Here is a 21,709-nt window from a genome sequence, read left to right as displayed (position 1 = left end):
ATCAGGTGCTGCAAATGTTTTGGCTATATCGCTGGCCAATAAATGCATAATATCAACAGTATTACTCTCAATAGTGTTACTATCGATAGTCTTACTATCGATAATCTTGCTATCGAGAGCAGTACTATCAGTAGCAATACTGTCGATAGTAATACTATCGATTCTACTATCGACAGTACTATCGATAGTGCTAGCGATAAAACTATCGATATTCTATCGATAGTAGTTCTATCAATAGTCAATTTCCCGATAGTTTTGCATCGCTAAAAGCTAGCCTAACAGTGGTGTTTCAGATGCTAGCAGATATTAAAGGGAAAGTCACAGGGCTTAGGTTAGAAGGCCAGGAGAAGCTTATACAGTGGTAAAGGACGAGCATATACCATGCTGTCGCAGTTTAGTGGACAGACGAGGGCTAGATGTAAATTCCCAATCAATAAGGACATAGCTAGCAGCATAGAGGAGCTCTACAGCATTAACATAAAGGTGGCAGTTATCGTAGCTAAGCTTAACACAAGAGGTACAAATTGAAGGTGGTACAGGCCCACATGCCTACATCTAGCCATGATGGCCAGATAGTCGAAAGCTTAAATGAAAATGTAGAATCGGTAATGATTAAAGTAACAGCAAAGTACACTAAACTGATCAGTGATGTGAATGCCAAGGTAGGCAAAACACAGGCAATACACCAGGCAGCGGGTGAATATGGCACAGGTTTTAGAAATACCAATGCAGATTTATTAGCAGAATTCGCAGAATAAATTAATATTTCGATCATGCACACATCCTGGCATAAACGGGAAACCAGGAGTGGACACGAGAGAGCCTGAATGACGAGGCTAAAAATGAAACAGACTTCATATTGTGCGAACACTTCGCATCATGCAGGACGGGAGGTGCTCACCAGAGTGGAGATGCAGTGACCAGAGGATGGTAAGATCGTGAACTAGCATAGACACGTGGAGAGAATGGAAGAAACCAGCGAGGCAGGAGCCCATCAACGAGTCAGCAGTAAGAGGGAAAGTAAGGAAATCCGGGATACCGCTGCAGAACAGATATTCAGCTTTAACTGAAGACGACAGCTGTGATGTTCAAGCAGTAAACGATAACCTGACAGCTGTTGCTACAGAGTGCGCAATAGAAGTAGACGATAGAATGCTTTGAAAGGATACTCTCAGGAGGCCAAAGATCTGATTAATGAATGCCAAAGCATAAAAGCTCTTCTTTCCATCCCACAGACAGCTGTCGTTATGGATGCGCGATTGAAGTAGGCAGCAGAATGGTTAGACAGGATACGAGCCATCTCTCTCAAGAGACGAAAGACCAACGCCAAAGCATTAAAGCTATCCTGTAGGAAGAGAAAACTTCGCCACTCAACTTCAGGGCCTTCTGCGATGCTTATGGCACGCTGTGTCATCTGGTTTGTAGTTTGACAACAAAATTTTTTTTTTTTGATGGAGTTTATTTTTAACACGACAGTGCTAATACAACCATGTGCGAAAAAACTGTCCGGAATCGACAACTGCTTGAAGCCTGGCAGCCCGAGCGACCGGAGGAACAGAGCTCACCAGCAACCTAGGTCACATGACCAAGTGGCATCACCACAACATGCCCGCTGGATTTTGAGCAAGCTGCCCACCATGGCAGGAGGCAATTAAATTCATGATTGGTCGCGAGAGGTAGCTCGGGAAGAGCAACATGGGCCTCACGAGCCCCACCGGTGGCAGCACCTGCCACCAGAGGGCAGTGGTGCACCACTTAACCGCTGCACTGAGCCAGGAGTGGTATGAAGACTCCCAGCGATATGTGAATGTGAACTCGACAATTGCCAATTCCGCATATATGGGCATTCACCCATTAATGCTGCCGTGCCAAGCCCTTAATGCAGAACTGAAGCAACCCCTCAAGTTTTCTTTTTGAATGGGCTCCGAAAACATAGTGGAGAACAGGTGGCTGCACTCTGGTGCCAAACGATAGGGTTACTATTTATTGTTTTGCAGCAAGAACATTGTTCAAGATAGAAATTTGATTTTTTTCAAAGTTCATGATCAGTAGAATACCAAACACTTCGCATGCTTAAAAAAATTCGTACCGTTTTCTTTTTTTTTTAGATAAAAGCATGGCTTTAAAGTTTTGTTGAATTCTTCCCTAAAACCTTGTTTTTGGCAAATAAATATTCTGTTGTAATGCAAAATCCGTTACTCAAATATACATGCCTAAAAAGCACAATTACTTAGCTTTGTTTTCATGTACTGGATAAAATTTTAAGTGCAACTGTTTTTATAGAAACAAAAAAAAACAACTGAAACCTGCTAAAAACGATCATTTTCCTCAGGTAGGGAAAGAGTCAAGTGACATGAGGCGAGCAGAGTGGGTCAGGGAACCAAGGCTAGTTAACCATATTCTAGTTAAGATCAAGGACAAATGGGCAAGGGCATAGCATGTAATGCAAAGGAAAGGAGACTGTGTTTGTTAAGGGCAACAGACTGGATTCCAAGAGAAGGCAGAGGGTGGCAGAAAGTTAATTGGGTGGACGAGGTAACGAAATATGCGAGGTTAAGGTGGTCGCAGATGGCAAGGGACAGGGTTAGTTGGAGAGATGCGAGGGAGACCTTTGTCCTGCAGTAGGCGTAGTTAGGCTGATGATGAAAGATACTTTAAAGCACGGGAACTGATGGGCGAGTTGGTTATGCATGGTATGACTGAAACAGCGCAAGGCCGAAGGCCAGAGAAGAGAGCAGAGGAAAGGAGGAAATGGACAACACAGCACTGAACTAATAACTGACATTTATTTGGCACGCTGTGAGTATGAATACATTTAGGCACCAAAATAGAAAACAACGCAAAGAGCTCATTCATGCAAGCGGATCCCTGCAAGCCACCACAAGCTAAGATGTGCAATTCAGGAAGCGAAGTTCTTTTTGTGATAAAGATACTGATGGAGCACTTACACATGTATCGCCATACTTTATATTCAAAGCCTCGATTATTCGAAGCCTCGAAGCTGGTCTTTGTTCCTAGTAAGAACTCCGCAAAAATTAAACTGTGAGGAGCAATCACACTCAAAGCAATGCATGCTGAGGTTACAAGACTCTTTGTTATCAATATTGTTGCGGTCTCATAACCTCAGCATGCACTGCCGTGAGTGCGATTGCTCCCCGCAGTTTAATTTTTGCGGAGTTGTTGCAAGGAGACAAAGACCAGCTGTGTGGTGAAATAATCGAGGCTTCGAATATCAAGAAGTATGGCGATACATGTGTAAGTGCTCCATCAGCATCTTTATCACAAAAAGAACTTCGCTTCCTGAATTGCACATCTTAGCTCGTGTTGGCTTCCAGGGATCCGGGTGCGTGAATGAGCTCTCTGCGTTGTTTTCTATTTTGGTGCCTAAATGTATTTATACTCACAGCATGCCAAATAAATGTCAGTTGTTAGTTCAGTGCTGTGTTGTCCGTTTCCTCCTTTCCTCTGCTCTCTTCTATGGCCTTCGGCATTGCACTGTTTCAATCATACAAAGATGCTTTGTTAGGAACTGCAGCCAGTGACACTAGGCGAGCTGCAGGAGAGCACCAACAGGGAAAACTCCGTTTCGAATGTTCGGACTGGTGCCCAAGGAAAGCCTCTGTTGCTCCTCACGGGCATGCTCGATTGGGAGAGGCAGCAAGAGGGGCTGAAGCTGCTGTGTTACAGGGCAGGCTCGTTCAACCAGAGAGTAGTGTGAACGCTTTAGAGCATCGTACAACAGCTGTCTTGTGTGCAAATACTTTTAGATGCTGTGCACACTGAACAGGAAGCCCATTTGGAGGCAGGAATTCGGCATACTGCACTTAACACACGAGATGAGAACATTTCCAGCACTGCCTCTTTTATGCAGTGTTAGGTAAGTAACAAATGTTTTATTCTGAGCACGTACACAAAATCATGACTGTTGTTCTAAGCAATCAGAATGATACATGCTCCCATGATCAAGGATGTCACTGCCTGTATCATGTAGGTAAGTTGAGTGAGACGCGTGCTCACGTTCTCCATCTGCGGCGCACATGCTTGGAACTTGTGTGCCCTTTCCATCTGAGGGTATAAACCGAGCATGAACAAAGGCCTCGTTGACGTTCTTGTGCGGAACTGGTCCCGAGTGTTAATCTACCGGCACAACCAATGATACACTGCCCAGTTCACCACACTGCTAGTTCTGACACAACACCCCCCTGTACTATGATGAGTGCTCTTCATAGAGGTCTAAACTCCTGGGGTTCAACGCACTTGGTATGGTCTCTCCCTGATTAACAGCTTTGATTGTCTCGTTGAAGTTGCTGTTGCAGGTTCAAGTTACCATCCTGGCAACAGGCACCGGTATGGGTTCAACACCGATCCTTGTCGCCAGGTTTTTAACGTTTGGAACATTTTATTCCTGGCAAACAGTTTACTAATCTTGAATAGTTTGTAATAAGAAATAAGAGGCCATGATTATAACATGAGGAAAACGCTTACGATGCTACCAATATTCAGTGTTATGGTCAGAAAAAAGAAAGCACCCAAGCTGCAGCAACTGCATGCATCCTGTTGAACTGTTGCATGAATTGAGCGACCCACCTAAAACCTTGACGCCATGCTTGTGACCAGCAGAAATCCACCCGGGAGGTGGGATTGTGACCAGGTGGTGTGAAGAGTAGACAAAGCTGTTGATCAAGTGCCAGTGATGAAACCGGTAGCTGTCAGACTTCTCACATCCGTGGATGAACCTAGTAGGAAACAAGTGGTAGCCTTCAACATCTGCTACCGTGAAAGAACAATAAACACTAGGCTTCCAGCTGAAGCGTGTTCACACACATTCGTCGGAATTAAGCTACAATGACAAAATACGACAAAATTCGGCTAACACTGACAGCGATGTATGCAGTCGCAGGAAATACAAAAGAGCATGTGCTAACTAGTTTTTTTCATAAGAAGCGCCACTAATAGACCCCAGTTTCTCTTCGGGGTCCCGTCCCTGCAAAATTTAACTTGTTCTCACTCTAGAAAAATGCCCCAAGTCCATGTCCGAACAAAGTGCAGCTGGCCAACTTTACTTCGGATATTTATACGAACAAGCAGTCGCCTAACGAAAGAGTGCTACGCGTGTTTATGGTTGGACACCGCCATTAACAACCGAAATATTTTTACTCTTACGCAACCGTTTCGCCCCCCTGCTCCTGTTCAACTTGCACGCGATAGTACGCACTACTTTGCGGCATCGAACAGTGCCACTCTTTTTTTTTTTTTCTTCAAGTCTTGTCAGTTTTTACCGGTTTAGATCGCGTGTGTAGTGCTGTACCTGTCCTCCAGAGAGCCTCCCATCATGTCGAGGCAGAAAAGAATCTTCGGGTCATCCAGTTTGCCACGCTTCACGTCTCTGAGCAGTTCGACGGCACACGGCTGCGGTTTCTTGAAGCCCAGAAATTCCTCCAATGTCTTCAGCGCGCCGTCCTCCGGATTAGACATCGCGTCGATGGGCGTCCGTGACAAACTTGCAAGGACTAAACTGACACAGGCAGCAAGACTCAGCACGTTCTGGACCAGCAAAAATATGCCGTTTCTGTGCCCTGAATCACTTGGAACACATTTGTTTAAAAAAAATAAAGTCACGAAACACCAGCTCAAAGCCGAGCGAAACTATCGGGCACGAGCTACGTTTGTTCCAAGAGTTCAGAACTTGTCAACACTCGAATCTTTCGAACCGCCAATCCCTTTCTTTTCACAATTCACACATGGAGACGAAGGAATCTCGATGTCTTCATCCCGGCAGCAGCATCACCAACACTTTGAAAATCGCCTCGCCGTAATCCCATTGTTACTCTTTCAAAGTTTTTCCCGGCACATTGTCATTGAAAGCGATCTGAAAGACAAGTGTTTCTACCTCGCCTACCGCAGAGAACATGTTTAATTATGACCGCAAGAGAGCAGGACTGGTCAGTATTTATTAGTTCTTAGCGCAAATAAAAACAAACTGCGATTAAGTTATTTTTTTTCGAGCTCTAACGTGTCTTTTTGAACAGATTAAAAAAAAATGTTACTTGCGCCAAGTACTAAAAATTACGGTGGTGTCCAACTGACGGCGGACATTGCGTCACGGCGCAGCTTTGTCACGTGAATTTGAACTTCCGGGTCTTTTCTGTCGTTTGGTTTGCGTAGGAATTGCTTGCAGACGTGCGGTTTCGGTCTTTCTTTTCTTAATACTGGCGCTCACATTGCTGGAAAAAGGATGTTGTGCGCTGCCACAACCTGCAGAAACTTCACTGCAACGGAATGCAACATGTTCCGAGTGCCAGCAAGTACAGGGAACGGCAAGAACAGTGCGCCGTTGCGATCCGCTGGCAGACTGCCTGCGACGGTCAACCCTATGCTGCGCTTCGAGCATTTTGTTGGCGGCAGAGTTTGAGAGCGTTGTGGAAGTTGAAGAATTCGGTAAAGTAGGTTGTTTATCTCCTTAAGGAGCACCAATTTCTCGCTCGGAAGACTTCGGCTATGTGCCACAACCGTTCTCACATGACGGCGGCAGCACCGCGCGGGCTATGTTTACAAATATATGCTGTTCGGCCTCCGTCAGTACAGCGTGACAACTTAAGATGTTAAAGGACAGGACGATTATTCCTAGACATTTGCGCTGAATGCGAGTAGCTCGAATTCATAGCTAATACTTAAGGCGTGTGTTGTTACTGCCGTCAGCTGTCGAAACGGCGACACCGCGGCCACGTACGGCGGCATCTGGTTCGCTGGCACTGCTCTGGTCGCAGTGTTAAGGCATGTTTACGAGCACTTGTAAGAGTTATAAATTGTTCTATGAGGCCATTTTCGCTAATTTCATGGTCAAACTGAAACACGTTTTCACCAGAACACTAGTCGACATGAGCACGCAGCAAGTGTCGAAAATTATAATTAAGCAACCTGTTACACATAAGTTCCCTGTTTGTGTGGACCCGCATGTTGCAGTAATGTTTCTTCGTTTCCTGTGTGCGGAGAAGGAGGCTGACAGACGAGGTGATCGCATTAGAAAGTGATAAGAATTATTAACCGCCTTTCTTTTCATACTGTGAGTCTGTAAGTTGGGAAAAGCTTCACTTCAGGATAACACAATTAAAAATAAATGGCAGCCAACATAGCCTAGCTGTTTTTCACCTTTCATTGTACAGAACTTAGTAGAATTGACGTCTGAGACAAATGCTATAATACTGAACTCTCACTGTGCAGCAAAGTGTCATTCGCACACTGTTTATGTGCTGAACATGCACATGAAGTAAATAAATGTCTACATCTATAGCTTGCATATGTGATGCATTGCATGCTTGCATGTAGTAATATTGCACTTAATGATTGACTAATTGAGAGGTGCATTGGTGATTTCAAGAAGTGCAAGATGCTACAAGGAAGGCAGAGGCTGGTCTAGTGGTCGTTGGGTTCATAACGATCAAGAGTAATAATCATGCTATAAAGTTACGTTTTTTTATTAAAAAGCCAAGGAATGCATTGTGTTCAGTCATTCCAGCCTTTTTGGTATCACTAGTGTCTTAGGGATGGTTTATCAATGTGCAAGCTGTGCCGCATTGTTAACGCCAAAGCTAAAACTGGATGCAAACGCCTTTTGTTCAACATTGCACAAGACTTTGTAACAGGGACTTGTAGAAGATTCTGAAAACAACTCGTATCAAGCTTCTGTGTGTGCTGTAAAAGCTGAAGCATGATATTTTTTTTACGCTCGACCATACTATTTATTATAATTTACTATTTGTCACAAAGATCTCCTGCATTAAACTCATTTATTACATGCTGTAGAAAATGCGCTGCAAAAGGTTTTGCAAGACAATTGAGATATGATGTTATACCTACAGGACAAGAAGAGTTTCTCGTTAATAGCTGAGAAACTTGCTCCTCTTGCAGTTCAACAGTAAAGCTGCCCACGTCAAGAGCTTGTTCTGCTTTTGGCTCCTGCTTACTGTTTTGTCTTTGTGCCTGACTTTGTTTACATTCAATAAAACTTCTTTTGGGGCTAGTTGGTGCGTTTTGAATCTAAGAAAAGGAGCAGCACCAAAGCATGCAAACACAAACAAAGAAAGGAGAAGAGACAAGTGCTGTAGTGCGTGTTGTGGTGCCTGTAGTGAAGCTCTGTAGCAGGCTTTGATGCCTTGTTTTGGCTTTAGGTTTTTATTAGGAAAAACAGAAGGCAAGCTCATCTTTTGCCTAGCTGCTAGTGTTGTTACTTACCTACCTTACCTTAACATTGTGCATACAGTGCGTAAGTTGTACATCTCCACATTTCTATACATAGCTAGGCATCAACAGCTGAGGTGCCAATCATTGGAGACATCTGTCTGTACACAGGCTGGTGGTTCTCCTTCAACTAGGTTCAGAGCACGAAGTACACGACAGCAGAATGGCTACAGGCTCTCCTCTGCTTTCATGGGAAGCGACATTGATTTTACATCCTTGAAGCTAGTGAATGTTCAAGAGATGGCACAAAACAAAGCATTTATTTTTGTACATTTTTTTCATCTACCTAAAGCAGCAACCAGCATCGGGAAATCGAGTACAGAAATTCTTAACATTCAGAGGTGCAAGTTAAATGTAAATAGCTTGTAATGTCCCACACCACCATGCAGGGTGTGAAATGCATTGCAGTGCAGTTGCAGTGCACTATGCATAGTCAATTTTGTTTGTGAGAAAAGTTCTTGTGCATCCACCAAAGCTGCAGTAAGTGGACGCCTCTCACTGCTGGAATAGCTGCCATGTAACTTCCCATCTGGGCTCTTGGCGCACATAAGTGGAGGTTTTCAGCCACAAAGTCTCGGTGCATGCTTGTCGGGGCATAATTCGTACAGGCAGAAAGACTACAGTAGTGCTGAAAATTCAACACATTTGTAATGCAGTTGCATTTTTGCATTACAGTTCAACTAAAATTAAATCACATGACAGAGTTGTTAATAATGCCAGATTCTGCAGTAATTATTCCATAAAGCATAGCAAATATGCAACGAAAGCAATTAAGCTGACAAGTACAGGAACCGACAATAAAACAGATTGTGCCCCTTGCTAAGGTTGTAAAACATTGATAAGTTCACAGACTTTCGAGAGGAGGAGCGACACGTGGGCAATCAGGGACGCCGTAGTAGAGGCCTCCATATTAATTGGAACCACCGGGAGTTCTTTAACGTGCGCTGACATCGCGCAGCGCACGGGCGCCTTTCGCGCTTCGCCTCCATCGGAAACGCGGCCGCCGAGTCCCGGATCGGGTCCTCCGACTTATTAGCCGAGCGCCCTAACCGCTAGGCCACCGCGGCGTGTATAGAAAAAGTACCGAAAGTCCTCCGCGGATTTGCACGGTTCAAGCTCCTTGCCGTCGTAGCCACCCTGCTACAATGTGCGCTCGTACGTAATGCTAGGCTGCGGTTGCTGGTAGTCCATATACTCAGCGCCTGGAAGTGCGAAACCTCTAGGAAATATGTACTCTAATATATATTAAAGAACTATGTAGCAGCCATATGATAACCGTAACAAGAAGCGGACTTTTCAGCGAATGAATGAAGCGTCCTAAACTTCAGCACGAACAGACGACGCATGCCGAAACGTTCGCACTTACAACGCTTTTCCGCCCTTAATTCCAATACGGAACGTCGAGCGTGGGCATAATAATGCACGTAGAGCATGCTGACCTTTTTTACGACTTCATTCGCGCGTATTAACTTATTAGGAGCGATTTTAAGCTTGGCAAATCCGCATTTCAAGCAGAGCGCCGTACACGCGCATCTCGCCGAAAGACCCGGAAGTCAGAGTACCCAGCATGCCTTGCGGCTCGTTCAGATTGGACACCACCTATGGTCAGTTCTGCTCTCTTGCGGTCATATTTCAAAACGTTCTCTGCGGTAGGCAAGGTAGGAACACTTGTCTTTCAGATCGCTTGCTCAATGACAAGAAACCGGGAAAACTTTGAAAGAGAAACAATGTGCTTACGGCGTGGGGACTTTCAAAGTGTTAGCGGTGCTGCAGCCGTAATGAAGACATCGAGGTTCCTTCGTCTCCATGTGTGAATTGTGACAAGAAAGGGACTGGCAGTTCGAAAGGTTCGAGTGTTGACAAGATCCGAACGCTTGGAGCAAACGCTTGTTTTGAGCTGCTGTTTCGTGTTTTTTTATATTTTTTTCAAACAAAAGTGTTCCAAGTGATACAGTGCACAGAAGCGGCATATTTGTGCTGGTCCTGAACGTGCTCCGTCTTGGTGCCTGTGGATCATTCTAGTCCATTCAAGTTGGTCTCGGACGTCCATCGACGCGATGACTGATCCGGAGGTCGCCGCGCTGAAGACGTAAGAAACCGCAGCCGTGTGCCGTCGAACTGCTCAGAAACGTGAAGCGGGGCGAACCGGATGACCCGGAGATTCTTTTCTGCCTCGACATGATGGGAGGCTCTCTGGAGGACAGGTCAGCAGAACAGCACTACACACGCGATCTAAACCGGTCAAAACTGACAACTCTTGAAGGAAAAAAAATTGGCAGTGGCTTAGCTCTGGTTAAACCTGGGTATACAAGCGAAAAGCTACAGTTATGCTTTGTTTGACGTCATGGCTGTCGCAGTTCGCGCACCATGCACTGGGAGCACCACGATAACGGTGTATATATAGCCCTCCTTCCGCATGCGTAGTAACTGTGGTAAACACGCGGCTGCTAGTAGCGTCATACGAGGAAGCCGAGCGCGCGCCGATGCACACTCGGTAAACGCGCAGAGCGCGCGAACGACCGCGAAGGTCGACCGGCGGAGCCGCGCTCGGCGGCGGCTCTGCCGACCACCTGCGCCTCTCCAGTGACGTCACGCGGCGAACTGGCGCATGCGCCGCTGTGGCTAAAATTGATCACGGCGCACGCCAGACCCGGTGTTGACTAGCCAGGTGAAGCTTTTCACTTCAAAAAAGAGTGGCTCTGTTTGATGCCGAAAAGTAGTATGTACTATCGCGTGCAAGCTGAACACGAGAAGGGTAGCGAAACGGTTGCGTAAGAATAAAAATATTTGGCTTGTTAATGGCGGTATCCATCCATAAGCATGCGTAGCACTCGCTCGTTCAGTGATTCTGTGTTTGTATAAGTATCCGAAGTGAGGTTGACCAGCTGCACTTTGTTCGGATATGGACTTGGTTCATTTTTCTAGAGTGAGAACAATAAGTTAAATTTCGCAGGGACGAGACCCCAAAGAGAAACTGGGGCTGTTAGTCGCGCTAATTATGAAAGAAACCAGTTAGCACATGCTATTTTGTGCTTCCTGCGACTGTATACATCACTGTCAGTGTTAGCCGAATTTTGTCGTATTTTGTCGTTGTAGCTTAATTACGACAATGTGTGTGAACACGCTTCAGCTGGAAGCCTAGTGTTTTTTGTTCTTTCACGGTAGCAGATGTTGAAGGCTACCACTTGTTTCTTACTAGGTTCATCCATGGCTGTGAGAAGTCTGACAGCTACCGGTTCCATCACTGGCACTTGATAAACACCTTCGTCTACTCTTCACACCACCTAGTCACGATCCCACCTTCCGGGTGGATTTCTGCTGGTCACAAGCATGGCGTCAAGGTTTTAGGTGGGTCGCTCAATTCATACCACGGTTCAACAGGATGTTTGCATGCAGTTGCTGCAGCTTGGGTACTTTCTTTTTTCTGAACAAAGCACTGAATATTGGTAGTCCCCATCATCAATGTTTTCCTAATGGTATGATCATGGCCACTTAAGGTTCATTACAATCTATTCAAGATACTGTTTGCTGGGAAGATAATATTCCAAACGTTAAAAACCTGGCTACGAGGATTGGAGTTGAACCCATGCCGGTGCCTGTTGCCAGGATGGTAACTGGAACCTGCAACAGCAACTTCACCGAGACAATCAGCGCTGTTAACCAGGGAGAGACCATACTGAGTGTGTCGACCTCATGAGGTTGGACCCCTAGGAAGAGCACTCATCGAAGTACAGGGGGGTGTTGTGTCGGAAGTAGCAGTGTGGTGAACTGGGCAGTGTATCGTTGGTTGTGCCGGCAGATTAACACACGGGACTAGTTCCGCACAAGAACGTCAGTGTGGCCTTTATTCCTGCTCGTTTTATACCCGCAAGAGGATAGGGCGCACAATTTCTGAGCATGCACGCCGCAGACAGAGAACACAAGTACGCGTCTCACTGGGCCTACTTAGAACACCGGCACACGTCCCACTTGGTTTACATTGAACGCCGGCATGCGTCACACTCAACTTACCTACATGATACAGGCAGTGACATCCTTGATCATGGGAGCATGTATCATCCTGATTGCTTGGAACGGCAGTCATGATTTTGTGTGTGTGCTCATAATAAAGCACTTGTTAATAACATTAACACTGCATAAAAGAGGCAGTGCTGGAAATGTTGTTATCTCGTGTGTTAAGTGCAGTATGCCGCATTCCTGCTCCATAACTACAGCGCAAACGACAGGACAGAGATGAAGAAGGGACACCACACAGCGCTGACTCACAACTAAAGTTTATTGGATGCCAGAAGGTATAAATACCTCCCTGGCGGCCAGAAAGAATGCAGTCCACACTTACATGCGTGACTGACATAATAGTGTACCAGTCATATGCCGCCAAGCAAATCAAATGCGCGAGAATACAATATAAGCAGTGACAGAATACAATATAATCAGTGAGCAAGCACTTGTCAATATTCGCAATCAAGGTATCTTCTTTCTTTTTCTGACAACGCGACAGATGAAGCACTGATGCATTCTTCCGAGAGCCTACCTATTAAGTGAGCTTCAATGATCTCCCTTGCTAACGAGTCACGGTTCTTTTCTAACACTGCACTTTCCTAATAGTTTGGCGCACAGACGTAGGTGTCATCGTCATCTTCATTGCCTTTGCAGTGCCTGCAATGTTTCGCCACGTGGCCAGAGATAGCGACACGGGAGACATTATACTCATGCTCTCTGAGTCTTTCGTTTAAACATCGGCCGGTTTGGCCGATGTATCGCTTACCACAAGACAGTGGCTGCGAATATATCACCCCTTCCTGGCAAGGCACGAACTGTTTTGCGTGCTTTATCGGGCACTTGCGCGATTCTTTAATCTCTGAATTGACATTCTTAATCAGGTTGGACAGTCGTTTGGGCGCCGAAAAGACGACATCAACGCCTGCATGTTTTGCGATGTTTAAACGAAACCGGCCGATGTTTAAACGAAAGACTCAGAGAGCATGAGTATAATGTCTCCCGTGTCGCTATCTCTGGCCACGTGGCGAAACATTGCAGGCACTGCAAAGGCAATGAAGATGACGATGACACCTACGTCTGTGCGCCAAACTATCAGGAAAGTGCAGTGTTAGAAAAGAACCGTGACTCGTTAGCAAGGGAGATCATTGAAGCTCACTTAATAGGTAGGCTCTCGGAAGAATGCATCAGTGCTTCATCTGTCGCGTTGTCAGAAAAAGAAAGAAGATACCTTGATTGCGAATATTGACAAGTGCTTGCTCACTGATTATATTGTATTCTGTCACTGCTTATATTGTATTCTCGCGCATTTGATTTGCTTGGCGGCATATGACTGGTACACTATTATGTCAGTCACGCATGTAAGTGTGGACTGCATTCTTTCTGGCCGCCAGGGAGGTATTTATACCTTCTGGCATCCAATAAACTTTAGTTGTGAGTCAGCGCTGTGTGGTGTCCCTTCTTCATCTCTGTCCTGTCGTTTGCGCTGTAGTTATGGATCATCAAAAACACCAACTCGCCCAACAAATGCTTTTGTCGCATTCCTGCCTCCATTACAGGGGCTACCTGTTCAACACGCATGGCATGTATGAGTATCTGTGCAGAAGGCGGCTGATGTACGATGCCCTAAAGTGTTCATGTTGCTCTCTGGTTGAACAAGCCTGCCCTATAACACAGCAGCTTCAGCACCTCTTACTGCCTCTCCCAATCGAGCATGCCCATGAGGGGCAACAGAGGCTTTCCTTGGGCACCAGTCCGAATGCTTGAAACGGAGTTTTCTCTCTCGGTGTCACTGGCTGCAGTTCCCAACAAAGTACAGTAAAAACCCGCTTATAATATGAGTTTTTTTTTTTCAAATTTTGGCATGTCAAATTTCCACCTCGTATTATATGTGGATCCTAACGATTTTCGGTCAAAATCTGCACGAGACCAGCAGGTTTTGCCAGGCCCGCTCGTCACGCCACTCCGTGCTTCGCTTGACTCACCCTGGGAGCGGCACAGAGGGGCCGTTCTACTCCTGCGTTCCCGTCTGAGCGTTTCGTGCATGCGCAGAAGCGCTCCTGCCTGCTCACGTAGTAGAGCGGATGCACAAACCCGCTGTGCGAGCGCCATCATCGTCACGCTTTCAGCGAGAGGAGGCATTATCAACCGGTGGCATAGAGCGGTAGTTTCGATTTCGACGTTACTTCGTTACGCTGACCTGACATCACAGCGGCAAGGACGACCGCACCTCGCATGACATCCGGACCACGAAAGCATCAGCACCACGTCAAGCGCTGCTACATTGTCTATGGTAGGGAGAGCCTGCAGTTACTGCCACCGGACACAGGCCTCTCCAACCACGCTGTGCATTCGGATTGCGGACGCTTGGGCCAGCATTTCCGAGGAAGGCACCAGTTGTTATTTCAGGAAATGCGGGATATCTAATGCGCTCGATGGTCGCCTTATGAGAAAAATGTCGCCTTATGAGAAAAATGTCGCCTTATAGAAAAAGCTCTGTCTGGCAGCTGCTGCCACCAGTGTGGCTCATGGGATCCTTGCTCTTCCCGAGCAACCTCTCGGGACGAATCATTAATTTAATTGCCACCTGCCACGGTGGTCAGATTGCTCACAATCCAGTGGGAAGGTTTGGATGGCACCACAAGGTCACGTGACCGAGGTGGCTCACCTAGGTTTGCGAGAGCGCTCGTTTCCTCCAGCCACTCTGGCTGCGAGGCTTCAAATGGTCGGCAACACTGGACAGTTTCTTGTGACAGGGGGTTCTAACATTCTCACGTTAAAAATAAACTACATTGAAAATGAAACTTTAATTGTCTAACTGCAATCAAGACGACTCGGTGTGCTTTAAGCATCGCGGATTGCTGTGAAGCCTAGCAGTGAAACTTTATCTTTCCTTGGGATAGCTTTCATGCTTTGGCGTTCAGCTTTTTCGTCTCTTGAGAGAGCTAGCCAGTATCCTGTCTAAACATTCTACCGCCTACTTCTATTGTGCATTCCATAATTATAGCTGTCGGACAGATGGGACGGATGGAGAAAATATATAGCTTCCATGCTTTGGCGTTCAGCTTTTTCGTCTCTTGAGAGAGCTAGCCAGTATCCTGTCTAAACATTCTACCGCCTACTTCTATTGTGCATTCCATAATTATAGCTGTCGGACAGATGGGACGGATGGAGAAAATATATAGCTTTCATGCTTTGGTGTTTCTTAATCAGATCTCTCGTTTCCTGGGAGAGCTAGCCAGTATCCTGTGTAAAGATTCTACCACCTGCTTCTATTGCTTCAACGTTACTGCTGTTGCCCTCATGTAAAGCGGAATATCTGTTCTGCAGCGAGATCCTGAATTCCTCTAACATCCCTCTTACTGCTAACTCGTTGACGTGCTCCTGCCTCACTAGTTTCTTCCGTTCCCTCCACAAGTCTGTGCTAATTCACGATCTTGCCATCCTCTGGTCACTGGACCTCACCCTGGTGAACACCTCCCACCCTGCATGATGCACAGTGTGCGCACAACATGAAGTCTGTTTCATTTTAGTCTCATCATTCGTGCTCTTTCATGTGCACTTCCAGTTCTCCTGTCTGTGCAAAAAGGTACTCATGATCGGAAAATTATTTTATTAAGCAGACTTTACTAATAAATCGCCCCTAGAATTCCTAGAAGTTATGTCATATCCACCCACTGCCTACGTTTTGCCTGCCTTGGCATTGAAGTCACTGAGCAGTACAGTGTACTGTGCTTCTCCTTTACTCATTGGTGATTCTACGTTTTCAGTGAAGTTTTCGACTATCTGGTCATTATGACTAGATGTAGGCTTGTGGGTCTATACAACCTTCAACAGTTCGTACTTTTACAGTAATTGCCACCTTCTTGTTAATACTGTAGAATTCCTCTATGCTGCTAGCCGCAAGGAGCTCCTGTCGCAGAAAATCTCGCGTTGTCGGCGTCAGCAGCGTTGTCTGTGAGGGAAAAGTCCCCAGGGAGGCAACCTAAAAGGTGAATGCTCCACCTAGATCACATAACCATGTGGCATCATCACTGCGTGCCCACCAGATTGTGAGCAAACCGTGCACCATGGCAGGTGGCAGTTGTATTGATGATTGGACGTGAGGGATTGCTTGGGAAGAGCAACCTGTGTTGCAGAAGCACCAGTGGGGCAGCACCTGCCATCGCAGGGCAGTTGCTGATCGCTTAACCGCTGCAACACTGTGCCAGGAGTGGTATGAGCAGTGCCATGGATCTATTATGAATGTAAAGAAGAGAATGACCAATGCCACATATAAGGGTATTAACGCTATCGCGTCATACCCTTAAGGCGGAGCATAACTGTCCCCTCAGATTTTTTTCATCGGGGTAGAGAATTGCAGTGGAACTGGGTTACAAACTGTGGTCCTGTCTGTACTTCTGTGCTGTCGCTGCGTAATTAATGTTCAATATATCTTTACTGTGCCCCAAGGAAAGCCACCAGCTATAACATTTGGCGACGTTGGTGGCACTCTGAGAAACCTTGGTTCATTTCCTCCTTGTCATTTGATTTGATATCTACTTCTCAAAGTTAAACTATGGTGTAGACATGTGTTGTTTGACGAGAGAAGAATTATGAAGCACCTGTGATGTACTACTGAAAATTTCATGTCCATTTCCTCTTTAATCCGTGCCCAGGAATACACTGTAACTGGGGCCCAAAATGAGATGGGGAGGATGTCGCTGCTCTCCTACAGTCGCTTGAGTCCGCACTTCTTGGACGTGCCTTGATTTCTTGTACCGATGATTTGGTTAGCTGGGCCCCGACTGTTGGTGGGAAAAATTTGCGAGAAATGCGAGGTCTTCACAGAATATGAAGTCTGCTTCATTTTTGTCTCATTCATTTTCATTCATTTTCTTTCACGTCCACTTCTGGTTGCTCGTTTATGCGAGGAGGTATGCATGATCGAAATATTATTGTATTCTGCAAAATCTGCTAATAAATCCCCATTGGTATTCCTAGTACCTATGCCATATTCACCCACTGCCTGTTGTACAGTGCATTTTGCCTACCTTGGCATTGACATCACTGATCGGTACAGTGTACTTTGCTCTTACTTTAATCATTACCGATTCTACGTTTGCATTTAAGCTTTCGACTGTCTGGTCTTCATGGCTAGATGTAGGCATGTAGGCCTGTACCTCCTTCAACAATTTGTACGTCTTGTTAAGCTTAATTACGGTAACTGCCACCTTTATGTTAATGCTGTAGAATTCCTCTATGCTGCTAGCTATATCCTTATTGATTGGGAATCTACATCTAGCCCTCGTCTGTCCGTTAAACTGCGACAGCATGGTATATGCTCGTCCTTTACCACTGTATAAGCTTCTCCTGGCCTCCTAACCTAAGCCCTGTGACTTTCCATTTAATATCTGCTAGCATCTCAAACGCCACTGTTAGGCTAGCTTTTAGCGATTGCAAAACTACCGGGAAATTGACTATTGATAGTACTACTATCGATAGAATATCGATAGTTTTATCTCTCTGGATAGCAAGATTATCGATAGTAAGACTATCGATAGTAACACTATTGATAGTAATACTGTTGATATTATGCATTTATTGGCCAGCGATATAGCCAAAACATTTGCGGCACCTGATTGGTTTCACGGTCTTAAGAGGCGTAACGTCCCAAAGAGACTCAATCTATGAGGGATTCCGTACTGCAAGTCTCCGGATAAATTTCGACCAGCTGGGGTTCTTTAACATGCACTGGCATAGCACAGTACACGGGCCTCTTGCCTTTCGCCTCCGTCAAAGTGGAACTGCCATGGCCCGGGACCCAACCCGCATCTTTCTAGTTAGCAGGCGAGTCCCATTACCCCCGTGCCACCACGGTGGCATTTGCGATAACAGGCTACCAGCAATACTCAATTTATGCATTTATGAAATATCTTGTGGACGAAAGAATTATTTAATTCCGTAGTAAAGGACCCGGAGTATGTCCATCGAAACATTCATGCTCAAAAGTAAAGCTTTTCTCAAACTGCGCGACTTTGAGCTGTCAGATCTTTGTTTACTGAAATGTCGCATCCTTATTGCAACAGGGTAGTCTAGGACGTGCGCGGTCATATCTGCCTTGTGTTCAGTGCATGTAAATGTTATGCAATGCTTATCAAACATTTCGTCGATGGTGAGGTTGCAAGTGTGGCAGTGGTTTATCGCTTAAAAAACTATGGAAGTGTTTCCCATAGAATACTAGATGAGAAGGACATCTTGATACTCGAGCTAGATAAAAGATAAATATAAACACGAAGTTACAGATTACAGGAAGCCGCTCATGTATCACATCATAAACTAAGGCATTCGACAACATCATGGCTGGAACAAGAAGAGCGAACGTTAATTGCTGTGCATCGCATTATTTGTAGTCTAGTGATAGCATGGCATATGTACTGCGCACGTCAGGTGCCTTTTTCTTCTATACGCCGACGTGTATAGTACAAGTTAACCAATTTTAAAGATAACGGACGGGGTTGTGATAGCGTGCTAGAGTTAAGATAAAATTACTACCAATTTAAACTGAGACGAAAAAGCGGGACAGTTCAGTTTAAAAGGCAGCTGGGACAGTTTGGAAAAATGTGTGAAAGTGCATCCGATGAAAGAACAAACAGCATAACAACTTGTGCTGGCTAACATGACACCATCGCGTACTGCAGACGTCGTCTTGCTGATGTGCCCGCTGCAGAAATGCTTTTCGCACTCATGCTTTGCAACTAGGACAATCGCGACAGTAACACTTTACCCAGTAACTTTACATAGGGAATGTCTGCACAGCTCGGTGACGCGTAGGCTGCAAAAACGGGCGAGTCCTGTCAGTTACTCATACCATCACCTGGATACGATACACTCAGGAAACCAACTTTAGGACGCAGTTGATGCGCGTGGTTGATTTAATTGATTTAAAAGAATGGACAGAGCTATAGGGGACCGCAGCTTCGTAGGGGGGCGCTGCGGACGCCACTGAAAAGTGCCCTCTCCGGCCGACTCCGCACTTTTGTCCGGGCAAACCGGTCTCCTTCCCATTGAGTAGCTGCGCGAGCAGCGCGCTTTCTCCTGAAAAAAAGCCAGTTCTGCACGTACTTTGCACGTGTTTGCCAGCCTACAAATCTCTTTGTGCAGTCGCGAGCTTTTTCCCTCGTGCTTGAACGCTGACGAGCTTCAGAGGATTAGCAAAATGTACAGGGGCGCTAGAAAAAAATGCGGAGAGCACGGCGCCCACGCGCTGCGCAGGCGGAATTTATCTTCAATGCGTTTTTATCTCGGTAGTAGCAAAAAGACGCTAGAGTGGTACATTATTGTATCACGAATGTCTCTAGCTTATTTGTGTTGCGAGCCAAGTATAAGCGTGACGAAAATAAATTCCAACAGCGGAGCGCCTAGGCACTGCGCTGTTCGCATTTCTTTCTGTCGCGGCAGTACGCTCTGAGATGTAGTTTAAAAGAAATAGTGGACAGTGAATTTTTTTTTTTCGCTGCGCAAACTTGCAAAATGAACTGCTAGTGGATCAGGCCCACTACGTGAAGCAGATTGTTGACAAAAAAGCCGGTACCGTAATGGCGAAATGTGTATCGCAAGTAAATGATGAGGTCATTTAAGACGTGGAATTCAAGGTAAATACCATTTTTTTTTGGCGCGGCCATCTTCGCAAGATGCTTAATTTCGTTGGGTGGCTGAGCAGTTTGGTGCATGCGGGTTTGTTGGCCAAATAATAAGGATTTTGTTACGTGTTTCGCTGAAAAATAATGGAAATAATTTTTATTTTAACTTAAAATAAAATGGCCTTAAGGCGACACGCGAGGCTGAGGAGAAAAACGAAAACACTCACGAAATGCGCCTACCAGCTTCTTGCTATATACGGCAAAGAGAAAAAATGTTCTAGTTTGGTCAATCGCTACAACGGAGATAAGCGGTTGGTATATTTATTTTAATGCCGATTACAGCGCACGCGCATCCCCAAAACAATGTATTTGCAGAGCCATCGCTCATATGCGAACGCTCATTCATGTGCAAGCAAAGATTTTGATTATTTTTATTTTTAGAAATTTTTTAAATGTAAAGCAACTTCGCAAATTGAGCCAGGCGTCACAAGTCGGAACATTGAGGCGATCACTGACCTTGCCTCACATGCGTCTGCATAATGCCGCTAGCTGTTGTCAGTCTCCCAAATAAAAAATGGCAAAAGATGTGAGTTTCGTTAGCGCGAGCTTTACTAAACACTGCATGCTTAGTGAATTACAGCAAAAACTGCTCAGAAATAATATTACGCGTGCAACATGCCAAACGTGTTTAGCAACAGGAAAAAGCTTACTTCGCCTAGCCCATAGCAGTTAGCGAGGCGTGCTGTTTCTCGTTCTCATCCATTTCATACCCAACAATTCCGGACAAAAACATTTTTGAATAGGAAAAAGTGTATGAACGCATTTTTTTTCATATACTGTAAGATTTCACTATAGCAATCTCCCATCGATAGGCTCGCATTTTTTTTTTTCGTACTAACGTTTTTATTATCGTCAACTGCTCGATACGAGCGATGTAAAATATTTAAGATTTTTCTGCATATAGAAAGTGTGGACCATTACCTTCAATATTTCTGTTACTGTGCGTTACAATTTTCCAATATTAAATTTTTGTTCCCCAAGAATGTAGGACATCTCCAGGAAATCTGTAGAATTCCACGGGCAGTCCTTGGCCGTTGATGTTCAGAGAACTATTGTGACAGCCCCAGACACAACAAGTTTCTCCACTCTTAGAACGTCGCGGAATTCACAGCGAGCGGCAACACCACTTTTGTGCGCCCGCGAGCAGGACTGCACGTGCTCACAATGAAAGAGAGTGTGCCAGCTGCGCAAGCAGCACGCGCGTACCAGTCGACAGGCTGCTGGCTCAATGCGCTCCGCCGGTGACGTGCCCTGACGGAAACGCCAAAATGACTGGCAGGGGAGAAGTGGCGTTGGTGCAGTGGGAGCAAACTTCAGGTGCGCTTCCCTATATATACCAGGTAGTATCGATACTACTATCGATACGTCCATCGATAGTACTATCGGTGGTATCAATGGTATCAATGGGAACTATCAATGGTAAAAAAAAAATATATCCATAGTAATATCGATAGCGCGCTATCGATAGTACTATCAGTAGTACTATCAATAGCGCGCTATCGATATTACTATGGATATTTTTTTTTTTTTACCATTGATAGTTCGATATTGACTCAACTATCGATAGTTTTGCATCACTACTGGCCTTACCGGGTAAAATTCTAGTGTTTACACATTGCCAGGTCCGGCCTAAATGGCGGCCTGTCTGGAGCCAGAGATTCTTAGCACTCTCTGCTGTATCACAGGTCTAAAAGCTGCCATGTTCACAGGTCTGCATCACAGGTCTGAACGAGCCACTGGAGACTGCCAGGGTTAGTTGATGTGTCCATATAGGAGGTTGCGGTTGAGCA

General features: G+C 45.5%; 2 protein-coding genes across 6 annotated transcripts in view; one reads left to right on the top strand and one right to left on the bottom strand.

The window, feature by feature from the left end:
* The window catches only part of LOC149347008 (uncharacterized), a 318,847-nt gene that overhangs the window by 196,270 nt on the left and 100,868 nt on the right, over positions 1-21,709 (bottom strand). For 2 of the 4 annotated variants that reach the window (XM_089586803.1, XM_089586808.1), the window contains exons 1-2: positions 5,309-5,889; positions 4,588-4,736 (exon numbers count right to left, since the gene is read on the bottom strand). The exons of the other annotated variants lie outside the window; for them this stretch is intronic. In XM_089586803.1, the coding sequence (XP_089442929.1) occupies positions 4,588-4,736; positions 5,309-5,475 (316 nt within the window). In that variant the 5' untranslated portion in view covers positions 5,476-5,889. Of the gene's footprint in view, positions 1-4,587; positions 4,737-5,308; positions 5,890-21,709 lie in introns of those variants that run through there. 4 annotated transcript variants of the gene reach the window in all.
* LOC149347012 (cytosolic endo-beta-N-acetylglucosaminidase-like) overlaps positions 1-21,709 on the top strand; it is a 218,180-nt gene that overhangs the window by 170,695 nt on the left and 25,776 nt on the right. Inside the window, exons 1-2 of one of the 2 annotated variants that reach the window (XM_089586811.1) lie at positions 8,260-10,442; positions 11,438-11,586. The exons of the other annotated variant lie outside the window; for it this stretch is intronic. Of the exons in view, the coding sequence (XP_089442937.1) occupies positions 10,417-10,442; positions 11,438-11,586 (175 nt within the window). The 5' untranslated portion in view covers positions 8,260-10,416. Of the gene's footprint in view, positions 1-8,259; positions 10,443-11,437; positions 11,587-21,709 lie in introns of those variants that run through there. 2 annotated transcript variants of the gene reach the window in all.

Source organism: Amblyomma mixtum, chromosome 4 (assembly GCF_055824585.1).
Source record: "Amblyomma mixtum isolate Tamu chromosome 4, ASM5582458v1, whole genome shotgun sequence".
Taxonomy (NCBI): Eukaryota; Metazoa; Arthropoda; class Arachnida; order Ixodida; family Ixodidae; genus Amblyomma; species Amblyomma mixtum.
The sequence above is the reverse complement of the archived record's forward strand: the minus strand, read 5'-3'. Positions and strand labels throughout refer to the sequence as shown.